Source organism: Leuciscus leuciscus, assembly GCF_965113295.1.
Source record: "Leuciscus leuciscus genome assembly, chromosome: 7".
Taxonomy (NCBI): domain Eukaryota; kingdom Metazoa; phylum Chordata; class Actinopteri; order Cypriniformes; family Leuciscidae; genus Leuciscus; species Leuciscus leuciscus.
In genome coordinates this window covers 20,764,972-20,778,426 of record NC_138731.1, presented here as the reverse complement: position 1 = coordinate 20,778,426, position 13,455 = coordinate 20,764,972, and the positions used below count along the sequence as shown (strand labels likewise).

The 13,455-nt window shown below is 38.4% G+C and overlaps 1 protein-coding gene across 2 annotated transcripts in view; it reads right to left on the bottom strand.

Moving 5' to 3' along the window:
• The window catches only part of pard3bb (par-3 family cell polarity regulator beta b), a 326,232-nt gene extending 317,980 nt beyond the window's left edge, over window positions 1-8,252 (bottom strand). For both annotated transcript variants that reach the window (XM_082176476.1, XM_082176477.1), the window contains exons 1-2: window positions 7,982-8,252; window positions 7,310-7,574 (exon numbers count right to left, since the gene is read on the bottom strand). In XM_082176476.1, the coding sequence (XP_082032602.1) occupies window positions 7,310-7,426 (117 nt within the window). In that variant the 5' untranslated portion in view covers window positions 7,427-7,574; window positions 7,982-8,252. The remainder of the gene's footprint in view (window positions 1-7,309; window positions 7,575-7,981) is intronic.
• Between the last annotated feature and the right edge of the window lie 5,203 nt (window positions 8,253-13,455).

The following is a 13,455-nucleotide window of genomic DNA, read 5'->3' as shown; positions in this document are numbered from 1 at the left end:
GAATTGTTCTGGCACTGAATTCAAGCTTCATATTGCATGGCAGAGCCGTGAAGTCCGTGAAAGGTTCAAAGACCACACTGATTGATGAGGGTGTTAGTATTCCTGCAAACATAATGCTCCGTTTGTTCTGCATTTTGTGCTGTAAACGCAGAGACGTGATTTGTGAAGCCTCTCTGCATTCATGAATAAATGCAACATTATGATTATTAACTCTATTAATGAAACTTCAAGGGAAACCTGAAGGACATTAGTTAACAGCAGCTCTGAATCATACAGTCTCACAGGGAAAAGAACCAAGTAATGAAAACAATCTATCACAAAGATCGATTATACCGCCTTCTCAGTACTGACAAACCATACTGCGGTACAACGCTTCCAATCATAAACGGAACACAAGTAAACTTAATATTACTGCGCTGCATAGTACTATACATGAAGCCAATACCATTATACATCATTGTGTGAGAGTGTGTAAATTGTGTGCATGCTTGCATGGATCCTCTTCCTTTTATTCTGGCTATTTAAATCAAAACGAAAATGTTGTCTTTGTTGCAATATCAACTACTGGTACTTTTTATATCAATAGTAAATCAATACCTTAGGCTACAATAATGGTCCATGACTAGAGAAAATCTAGTTAATCTGCCATATTCTTAGAAATGTGTAATCATTTTGGTGTCATATAGTTTTGAAAAACTTTTATACAAATAACAAAAGTTTAAATAAAAAATTAAAAAAATGCAAAAAAAGTCATGTGGACTAACCATTAAGTAAAAAAGTGTTCCTTACACTTTGAACATTTCAGGAGACTTTTTGTTATTTTGTTGTTATGACTTTAAAGGGATACTCCACTTTAAAATGAAAATTCTGTCATCATATACTCACCCTCATGTTGTTTCAAACCTGTATGAATTTCTTTCTTCTGCTGAACAGAAAGGAAGATATCTAGAAGAATGTCAGTAACCAGACAGTTTTTGGTACCATTGACTTCCATGGTAGGAAAAAAATATACTATGGAAGTCAATGGTACCAAAAACTGTCTGGTTACTGACATTCTTCTAAATATCTTCCTTTAACAGACAAATGTTTATTATCAGCACTAAAGCAGTGTGGTTAAAATCTTTTTTTTTCAAATTCAGACATTAAAAACATGATTATCATCGGTGTAATTCACCGTCTGGATAAATTACATTTGAATGTATTTTATTATATACTAAGGCTCTGTTCAGGATGCAAGTAACATTATGGCCAACATTATTCAACAATTCTGATTTGGGCCACTTCCATATGTGGTACTAAATCCGATGCAGGTCAGATGTCAACAGTCATATCGGAATTCAGACATTTACGTCACTCTAGAGCGACATTCGTCACAATTCTGCATTCATGTGAGTCACATCAAAGATTTTACATACCTCAAGTTATCAACACAGTTGCGAAAGGTGGAGGACAATTAGAACTCATAAGTATTATAGTGACAGCTCTAGGCTATATATTGATTATTTTTCCCCGATTAATCTAACAAATCTTTTTTTGTTTTTTTTCTGAATAGATGATTAATCCTTTGGGTTAATTTACCAATAAATTATAACCAATAAATAATAACCATAACTAATCTACGCATGAACTTTTACCTAATGATGTTATTTATCACAAAAGATAAATAGATGTAGGCCTAATTAGGGAAGGTGTTTACTATGGCTGAATTACAGTGTGAATCCTGAAATATGTTTTTATTAGCGGCTTAAATGTGTCCATTCAGATGTTTGATCAAACTGCATTCTAAGTAACTAACCAACTATAGCGGTAATGATAACGACAGTATCAAAAATGGCGGTGTCCATAAAACCATGTAGTTTTACAACTATTGACAGCGCAGGCCAGATATTTAATAAAGGCTGATTTTTAGCATGGCAGGGAGCCGGCATCAATGTGGAACATAAACAGCATGATGAGTCAACGCATTTCACTCAAATTCACTAATTTATGTAACTGATGTATACGATTACATCAACACGTAGTTCCAGCCCTAGTCCAGACCAACAAAATGAGCGTAATGTCATTGACCCTAAAGGTGCTTTCACATTTAAAGTTTCTCAGCGAAATTTCACAGTTGAAATCCAGTCACTCTAATATGAATCAAAGAAAATCCAAATCCAAAAAATCAAGATCGGAAATTAATCGAATTGTGAAATTTGTGTCAATGCCCAGCCCTAATAATTAGTACCGTGCAAATCTTTTCGTGACCCTTACCGACTACAGCCAGATCAAAGAAACTCTGCAGGGGCCAAACAACAGACATTCACCCTGGCCTATAAATGAGGCCCCAGAGACAGCAGCCAATCAGGATCCTTCAAACAGCTCCATCCATCCTCACTGAGGCCTCGTGTGCGTCACTAGCCCACGCGTCTATTCCCCTGAGACTAACAGCCAATAACACTGAGCTGATGGGAATAACAAACACACAAATAAAGGCTAGGCACGCACATATACATGTCTGAGAGAAAGGACGTGCCCACCCGAAAAATCGCCTGAGCTTAGCTCGACACGCAGCGGGCCCTAAGAGTAAACGCCTGATAAGACCTCGCACATCGATTGCATACTAAAACCAAGCAATACCTCGATCCAACTGGCAATCTCTTGTCAGAGCCCTGACCTGCCAAATCCATCGCATGATATTACGGTCTGATACGCGGCAGGGTGCAACACGAGGCCACCGCCACCCTGGGTTTGATCACTAAACCAGCTTCGGTACAAAACGCGAAGACCGTCTCCCATCAGTCAAATTGACCACTCTAAAGACAAAGCAATAAGACAGTAAATTGTAAGGCGAGGAAGTCGCACAGCAATCTACGGGCTCATTTGGGCCAAGCGGCTCCTGGAGCGATGCAGGATGAAAAGCCTGTTGTTTATTAGGAGCCCCATCTAAACCCTAATGCTCCGGGAGAGAGCCGAATCCACGTCCGCAACGGCCCAGGGGGGAATCGTGGGAGCCGGCGAAAATGGGTGCCACTCAAACTGATGTAGGCCTACTATTTAAATAATGAAGCTCAAGCAGCAATGAGGGAGATATGTGATGAGGGGGCAGAGGGTCAGCGCTCAGGGGGGAGAACGCCTGACACGTTTTAACTCTGATTTGCATTTATCACACAGAAAAAAATTGGACATGGCACATCTGCACCCGACTTCATAAAATCAGTTTTGCGGATTCCCGTCATCAGAGAAAGGCACTTATGAACCCTTTTTAAATCTTACATTAATAAGAGTGAAGGATCGACATTTCAGCTCCCATCAGGCTCAGAGCACGTGACTAACAGGTTTGAAATTAATGAATGAGGTCTTTACAGTTCACTCAATCCCATAAGATAAAGCATGCATTTTTGATCATCCTCTAATTAAATGTAAAACCAAATATTAAAAATTACAATAATGTAGCATGTGGTAATCCCTCTGTGATTTTAGCTGTACTGTTAAAGTAGGGCTTAATTAGCAAATCTCAGAATTATTATTAACCTTTATAAAGATGAACAAGATGTGAAACAAAACACATTAGGCCTGAAGGACTAGTTCACCCAAAAATGAATCTTCTGTCATCATTTACGAATGTCATTCTTTGCCTTTTCTTTTTATTCAGTCTTGCGATATGGTTACCCATTTTAAGGTATGTTTACATGACAATGATGGTAGGGCTGTGCTATTATTCATATTTCGATTTCGTCTTACAACGATTATGAAAACAAGATAATCGAGGTAAAACGCATTCCATCCAGCGCACTTTCGCTCCTCCCTAAGCCAAACTTAAAGCTGCCGTCGGCAAGTCTGGCAGATTGGGTCGATTAGCCAAAATGTTGAATGTTTACAACTCTCATGCCCCTCCCCACTACCAGCGAGCACCCTCCCATCGAGGTCGTGCTCGTCAGTGCGTCACTGTGCGTGTGTACCTGATTTTCTGTGAACGCGTCCGTCTCTTCAGCATCCATCAACACCATGGACTCGGAGGTAGGCTGCCCTGGCTAATCTATCCATAGATAGCAATAACCGAGGAATTGGAAGCTTGTTAGTAGATTTTCTCTCCGCCATCACGCTTCATGCAATCTCCAGGCGAACTTCAGGCGTGGCGTGTGCATGTGATATTAACGTGCGCGAGTGAGGGGGATCTGTGGCGTGTGCACGACCTGTGATTGACAGTCAGATCTCACACCCCCCTGCGCTGATTGGACCTGATGAAGCGGGAGCGCTGGATTTTTGCAAAACAAATAACACGCTCCAGGTGGAGTTAGAAGCTCGGGTTTTTTTCTAAAACCACCTTATTTATGTTGTTCTGTCGGATTATAGTGTCGATTACACTGAATATGATAAAAAAAATGTTGCCGACGGCAGCTTTAACATCCAAATCAGCCGAATAAGTGATGTAAAATACAGCCTACTGTTGCTAAACTGCGGGACGTGCTTGATATTAAACAGTGTTATTAAAAGCGCATTAAGGCGCGAAAGAGACGGTGTTCCCTAGGTGGCCTCAAGTATACATAAGCGAAGTAACGTTACACTGTGGGCTTCAGATACGCGCCTAAACGGTCGAATAGCACACAAATATGTCGAAATGCCATTTTGGTATGTATCCCCGAAAACACAGTCGGTTATATCTTAAGTGAAGGTAAACATTTAAGAAAGCGTGTTGGAAATGCGTGTGTAACAGTAAATTGAATCCGTGCGGCTCTTAAAGTGACAGCAGCCAACAAAGATAAAAGCCCTCAGTGCTCTTGAACAGGGGCGTGTCGAGAGGGGGGGCACGGGGTGGCACCGGCCCCCCCTGGAATATGATTGGCCCCCCCTTGTGCCCCCCCAACATCATTGGGCTAGATTAACTGTCAACATGACAATGCCCAACGCCATTGGATCAGAGCGCGGTCAATCACTGCTTGATTTGCGATCGCAAAGCAGAATCACTGGTCCGCGTTTTTCAAACAGGAGAGAGAGACACCTCGACACGTCACTGTTTATGGTATACACAGGGTTCTCAAGTCTCACGCATTGGCCGTGAGACACACGCAATTCAACCAGTTCACACGCTCACACGCCACACCGTGTATTTCTCACGCTGAAAGGCAATTGCAACCAAGTTGTCCTGCAAGCTTTATATATAACGTTATATACCAGGCGCGCAGGCACACAAAGTGAAGTTTCCTGCCGCCGGCACGTATCTCGGCCAGATTGCGTTCGTTACTAAGCAACATAGATGCGCGAACACACTGAAGTTGACGGAACATTCTCGGCCACCGTACGTTCGTTACTAGGTAACCAACAACATCGCGCGAACACACGTCGTGATGGAGAAGGTAAGTTGGAAGAAAGCTCGTCTAACATTTTTAGGCTAGAACATTTAATATATAGCCCATCGTATACATTATTATTGATGCAGTCAAAAACTCTACAACTACTTTGCAACCACTTGAACCAGGCCAGAAGCTTTGGCTCAGTTTGGCTAGCTTACTGTCTGAAACTAAGGGAAATGTTAGTGGGTATGGGAAGGAATGAAGATGTATTTCTTCATTTTATTTTAAATTATATATTATACTGTATAGTCTTTCTAGTTAGGCCTACATTAAGGCTACATGTATTAAAGCAGAGTGCTCTGGGTAATATTTGATATCCTGTCAAAACATACATTAAGTTAATCATTGCCATTGCATTTGTATTTTTCAAAGATGTCCCCCTACCCCTGTTATCAAGGCATCAAAATGTGCAACAAACACTTACAACACAACACAAAACAAATGTCATAAGCTGGAGTGTGTACTCTTGTGTACACACACACCCCTTAATACTCTAATATGTCATTTGTTCACAATGTCCCACCACACAATAAATCATTATACCATTTCGACTAGACACATTCAAAATGCAAAAAAGATTTGTTTTTCCAAACTGTTTGGAGCAATTTGTTATATGTTTGTAATTTTTGTATATTTGTAATTTTGAAATATAACATTAAAGAGTATATTTGATGTGATGTTGAATTGCTCTGTCATTTATCAGATTTACCAATTGTTATCATTTCAATTTGTGCTGGTTAATTATGAACAATGGGTAAAATTGGGGGGCGGGGCGGGGCGGGGCTCCATTAGGGCTCCTCCCCTAACCGCATGTGATCTCACTCCAAGCTTTTGATAAAACTTGAGAACCCTGGTATACACACTCAATTACAGTATATATTTTAAAATATCGCACGCACCGTATGTTAGTGTGCAAGGACCTTAACGTTAGATTAGCTAACGTAACTTCGTCAGACTAACGTTACTGAATAGAGAAGACTTGTCAGTGTTATTCAGCGGCAGCGCACTCCACCACATAAATATAAAAGAGATATACTAATTTATGTTGTTTTAAAGACTAAAGGCACAATAATATTTGTCCAAAAAAGCCATGGCATGGTAAACATTAAAATTTGAGAACGTTAACTAACACCATAACTACATGCAACTCTATGTAATTTCAAAACTTAATGGTTTTTTTATTTATTTTTAGGCAGAATTTAGTTGGTGGGGGGTTGAGAATGAAAAGAGGACAGAGTCTTTTTTTATTTATTTTATTTATTAGAACAAATCTGTGTGGTCCAATAAATGCAGTGCCACATTTAATACCATCTATATTAGGGCAACAGGGCATTGCAAATATTTTTTAAATCGTGCGTAATGTTTTCTAAACAAGTATTTATTTCCATTAGAATTTTCTGATTTCCCATGCCCCCCCCCCTCCCCTCACTGGTTCTTGGTCCCCCCTGTGCCCCCCCATTTATAAAATCCTGGAATCGCCCCTGCTCTTGAATGAATAACTTTTGTTGTTTTAAATAAGGATTAGTCTATATTTAAAGAGATACTCCACTTTTTTTGGAAATAGGCTCATTTTACAACTCTCCCAGAGTTAAACAGTTGAGTTTTACCGTTTTCGAATCCATTCAGCCGATCTCCGGGTCTGGCGGTACCACTTTTAGCATAGCTTACATAGATCATTGAATCAGACAGGACCATTAGCATCTCTCTCAAAAAAAATGACCAAAGAGTTTCAATATTTTTCCTATTTAAAACTTGACTCTTCTGTAGTTACATCATGTAAGTAACTATATTCAGAAATGATGCATTAAATTGACTCAAATTGACAGTAAAAACTTTTAAAAAATATATACTTTTCAAATAAATGCTGTTCTTTTTAACTTTCTATTCAGAAAAAAATGTTTTACAATTTCCAAAAAAAACCCATTTATTTTTTATTTATAGTTTATTCCCCCATTTCTTTATAATGTGTTACTCACCTGCTCTAGTAGTTTTCTGTATCTCTGGGTGGCTTGCTGAATGAGATCTCGCACTGTCCATCCTTCCTTACATGGGACAACAACACCAGTCCTTCCAAAACTCACTGTCACTTTCATTTTGAATCCAGAAAGGGGATGATGAATCCAGATGTGTCCCTAAACAAACTCCAGCAGCAGCAGGTGTGTGTGTGTGCTTGTGTCTCTTCAGCCAGGCTACACACTGCTTTTCTGCATTAAACTTTACTCCTTCAAACACGGCATGATCCTATACAAAGAAAAACAAATACTGTAAGTAAAACAAATAAAATCAGATATTTTGGTTAGATGTTTACTAACTAGAAAGCAGTGTTTACTAAACTGTTTAATAAAACAGCATGGTATACAGTGCGTAGAATAGCAACAGCTGGTGGGAAAGTTAAACAGAGTTGGTGCACTAATAATAACGATGAAAATACATTTTCGGGTTGGTTTTATTATTACAGTTATAGATGAGAGTCGTTAGTGTCCCGTTGACTTGCTGAACTCAGACGGCTAACTGGTTAGCTCTGATGGCAACACTTTCACTTTTTAAACTCATCGCAAACTCTTAAAACATGAAAATATACCGAAATCAAACGTTAAACACGTATAAATTACGATTTCGATTTCATATCAAACCTGTTTTGCACTTACTTGTGGTATATTATGGAGAGGCGAGAAGGTTAGCGGCAAAAACTTTGGCGAAGTGTTGTTGAATAACCCTCACAAATCATGCGGTCACGCTGTCTTTATACAATTACCAACTTTATCGATGATCCGCGAGACAAACGAGCATTTACTAAAGACACTGAACATGTGTGGATGGCGTTTGCATCAGTATTTTGCCCGGATGGAGTTGCGCCATTCCTAAAGTTCCCGAGCAGCCTCCAGCAGTGTTATCCCAACATAAAGAGCGGGGCCACACAACTTTATTAAAGGGCCAGAACACATCTGGTCATGGACCACTGCAGGACACTCATCACGCTATATGCTTACTATTGTTATAATACCAACGTACGAGTACACATTTCACATATTTGCCTATAACACTGCTATTTCTAAAGGTAACCATGAGCCTTATCCTACTTATTTTTTCTGCTAACAACTAAATAAACTGAGGATACATCAATAAACCAGTAAATAAATAAACAGCATGGGTAAAAAATAAATAATAAAATAAACACTTGAAAGAAAATAAATATGTCTTGTCTTCCGATTATGCCATGTTAAAGTCACCATGAAATATTTTTAATGAATATTTCAGTATTTATTATAAATGATAAATGACATCATTATTTATTTATTTAATTCATCTGCAATCGTGATCTTCAATCCAAATAACTTCCCCTCCCTCTTGAGGCACAGTCTCCATTCACCTGTGTTTATGCGTATTTTGGGAACGTCAAGATGTGCATAATTCTAAAACTGTGCATGAAAAGTAGGCTACTATGAACTCAACTGAGGCGGATATATTTTGTATCCGTTAAGAAGACATGCGCATTAACTACGATGGAAGCACATTTACTGAATAAATCCCTCGATGCGCAACAAAAAACCTACGTGGCTTTGCCTCAACAGTGGATGTGAGTGGATAGCTGGACTAACCAGCGGACCAACTTCATTGCACAGCATCTCAAATGTTAGTTTGATCTTTCAGAAATGCCTGAGCCAAAGTCTTTCATCAAAATGATTCGCTTTAATTCTCTCCCAGACTTGATCAACATCAGGGCGTTAACAGCATTCACCACAGAGCACCAGAGAGCACAAAGTCACCAGAGAGCCATGAATTAAAATGTCAATATTGGGTTGTTGTTGTTGTTTTTTACTCACAATTGTGTGCTATTTTGGAGTGTGCAATTTAGGACTGGTTTCACAGACAGGGCTTGGTTAAGCCAGAATTAGGCCTTTGTTCTATTTAAGTAGCTTTTATAACCATGCCTTAGAAAAAAAGAAAAGAAAAGAAAAAACATTAGTGGTGTGCATCTGGAGACAAAACAATGGCTAGCATAAGAAATTGTCAGTGCAAGTTGCTTTCAGTTAAAACAGCTCAAACATTTTAGCCTGGGACTAAGTTTAAACCTAATCTGTGATACCGGGGGTATGTCACAAATAATTCAATACTTTAATTTGCTATCAAGTATAGTAGGCCTATGATATTTGTTTCTGTGGCTTGGAATTGCACACTAGCTGATCTTAGTTTTAAAGATTAAAATTTAAAGATATTTAACCTAACCAAAATGTTATGAATACCAAAAAACACACACGTCATACATTAAAGGTACCCTGGTAATCCAGAGTTCTCGCGAGAGCACAAGTTGAATTTGCTCAGCGAGTTACTCTGGTGTCGAGTAATGATGCTCATTAAATATGTCCCTCGATCTGAGCTGCACCAATCACATCGGGTTATCTGATATAGGCGGGCCAGAGGCGAGATGACGACAGCGCTGCGAAGTCGAAGTCATTAGTAAATATAGCAAGATGGCTATGGATGAACACCATTTGTTTGAAATGGCTTTGGCCGCTACAATGAAAGATTTAGACTTTTTCTCTAAAACAGGAACAGAAGACGGCGGAATTTGTCCATTGACTTGTATTGGATGTCCATTGGATGTCCATTGTGCTGTGAGGTACGCCACCAACTGGGCTGGAGTGTCTATTATTCAAGCTCTCAACGAATGGTAAAACACCTGTTTGAAAGCATCTTTTGCAGCGATTTTTGTGTGAGCATATCAGTGAACACCCCTGACCACTCGGTGAGTTTCACGTCTTTGTAAACGAAAGTGTAATGCGTTTTTAGGAAGGATTGTTCCAGCGCCCATATGCAGCCATTCTGGAGGTGGGGGGGATGGCGAAAGAAACCTAAAATTCTCGGGACAGCAGCATGTGTCCAAATTTTAATCTTAACCGTTCTATTTCATCAGAAACGATCTGTAAACAGGGCTTTAAGTGTAAAATACCGAACTTGTCGTTTAAAGGGATATTTCACCCAAAAATGAAAATTCTGTCATCATTTACTCACCCTCAAGTTTTTCCAACCCTGTATGAGTTAGTTTCTCTCTTCTGTTGAACTCAAAAGAAGATTGTTTTGAAGAATGTTGGCAACCAAACAGTTGACGTTAGCCTTTGACTTCCATAGTAGGGAAAAAAACATACTATGGAAGTCAATGGCTACCTGAACTATAAGACAAGTGTCAAATATTTAATTAAGATATATAGCTGAAACAAACTGTTCTCAGGACAAGAGATATTTATCACAAATGTAGGGTCGAAGAAAGTTCTGACGCGTATTAAATAAATGTTTACAATTTATTAATAGTAATTTTCTGATTTATACAGAAATCTATCTATCCCTCCATCCTTCTGTCTTTCCATTCATCCATGGTTTCATCCATCCTTCTGTCCGTCCATCTGTCTGTGTGTTGATCACTGCTGGAGAGGAATAATGGGAAAAGGGGAACACACTCACTCTCTCATAAGCGATAAACATTGTAACACATATAATATAGTTTTCTGGGTCATGAAATAAAACTTTCACTTGAAAAACTTTCAATTGCTAATGAGACCCCCGAAGTGAATGCAGAAAACTTCGAGGTTGGTGTTGAATAATTAAAAAGTGTCCAATGAAATAATGATATGTAATGCAGACATAATATTAGCTTGAGAAATAGATTTCATGAAAGAAGAATCAATGATAATTGTTAGACACCGGGGGCGGTCGCACCTGGAGCTTACAACATTTTATTGAACCTTGATGATATGCAAGAGTTAGTTATTACAATACGAGATTAATTGAGCAGCCTGTGTTTTCTGCAGTGATTCTTCGTTCTTTAGGGGAATTATACTATCAGCTTTGCACATGATTACACCATAAGCACATTTTATTTTTAGATCCAAAAACAAGCCACGATCCCGAGATAATAGTATTCTACAAAAACAATTTCCATTCCATTGTGTTTCCATTATAAACACAGCCTTCGTTTATTTGCTGGCGTAAGATGGTTGAAAAGATTAGTTCTGTTTCTTCCTCTACCCATCACTCATTTCTTTACAGCAGTCAAACAGCACCTTTTCCTGTGTTAATAAAACCGAAAAACAGCCGTTTCACTAATGCTAACTCTGTCTTCATGGCACTCAATGAGCAAAACATTCAAGTAAAGGTTAGTGTTAGGGCGTTGCTATTTAGGATTACAGGATTATTGTAAGATATTGCTACTTATAGAAATAAGATCTGGTCTAATTTTGCATGCATATAAAACCCTGCATGATTTCATGCAAAGCATCAGACGTTTGATTACCGGACAGTTCACCGAGAGAAACCTGGGGTTAATTGCTGTGCTTAAAGAGATATTTGAAATTCTGACATTATTCATTATTCATTATCATTCTAAACTGTGATTTTTTTTTCTTTGTGGAACACAAAAAGAGAAGAAAAAAAAAATCCAGCTTTGCATGAATTTAATTTTACATGCATTTAAAAAAAAAAAATACTTCAATGTAAAAAGATGGATGTACTGTACACATTATGTGCATTGTGTTTAAATGTTAGTACATAGTTAAAGACACCTAATATTTCACCTAATAATCTTTTTTTTTTATGAAGATTGTGGTTTTATGGAGTTGATAGGGAAATTAGTTTCCTTTTTTATCAATCACTAGAAAGTGTTATCAGATATGGCTTATCCATTTGGTATGGCAATCTTTCTGTAAAATCTAAATCAAAGATACTATATATTGTTCAAACTCCTATGAAAATGATTGGACTGAAAGATTATCCCAGTATTCAGACTCTGTATGACAAATGTACATTAAATGAGACTAAAAGGATTTTAAGTGACCCGTCTCATGTACTCTATCCCTGTTATGAACTCTTACCATCTGAAGAAGGTTTAGAACTCTCCGTTATAAACCGAACAGGTTTAAAAACGATTTGGTGCCGGTATCAAGACTGCTGAACATTGATTAGCAACCTCTACCTGTACGTGTATGGTGTGTATGAATATTTTGTGTAATTTTTTAATGTATCAGGTTCAGTTGAAATGCTGGCTATTGAGTCAATTACAAATTTCCTATCAGGGACAATAAAGTATATTCCGATATAAAGTTGGACCCTAAATTTTAAAGAAAACTATTTTATGTTGTTGTTGCCTCTCTTATAGTCCATCTGACAATGCTACTTTATTTACTTATTATATTTTTACTTTATATTCAAAGCACATGCTGCTACTTACCTTTGAGTCAGAGAGATAATTCAGAGAGTATTCATAGCCTACACACAAAGCAATTACTAATAACACATTTGCACACAAGGCATGTCATGTATAGTATTAGATTGAGTATGTGAATGATGTCAAACAGATATATAATTCAAAAGCAGTTCTTTTTATTGGTATCAGAAGTCACTGAAAATGATCAGTGTAATTTCATTCAGAGACATTTCCCATCGACTGAGTGTCATAATAGGCTGCTTTTAGACCTGATATGCAAATTTGACCTCCTATTTGTATGCAAATTACCACTGTAGCCTATATTTGCCATTGGCAAGCAATGTGTTTACATTTGCTAGATGTGCAATATCGCTACCAGTACCACTTTACAGCATTATCAAATGGCTATGTCTATACAAATGAATAAATGTGCAAGTCAGATGACTAACACACCTGCCTTAACAAAAATCACATGAGAGCGATAAGTGTCAGGTGATAAGCAAATACAATCTCAAATTTAAAGCGGTGCATCTCAAATGAAACCGTTATGGTTTCATTTGAGATGCACCGCTTTAAATTTGAGATTGTATAACCCACTGTTATGGAAAATATCCATAAAATGGAGCTTACATGTGTTGTGCGTTGCATTATCCACCCAGAGAATCTATAATGGAAGGTGTGATTTACATGTATGGTAGGTCTGCATGACTGCTTGTCTAGACCTGACCCCTGCAGATCCATGGCCTAGTGTAAATGCATTCCCACTGTTCGGCAGATACGGCGAGAGCAAATCAATGTGTCTGTACAACATGTCCAAGCTGAGGAGTTGCAATGGGGGGTCTTCGTCACCGAAGACTTCCCACTGACACATTAGATTTTCCCCTTTAATTTCCAGTTATGTGGCGTTTTAAAGCGAACCAGCAT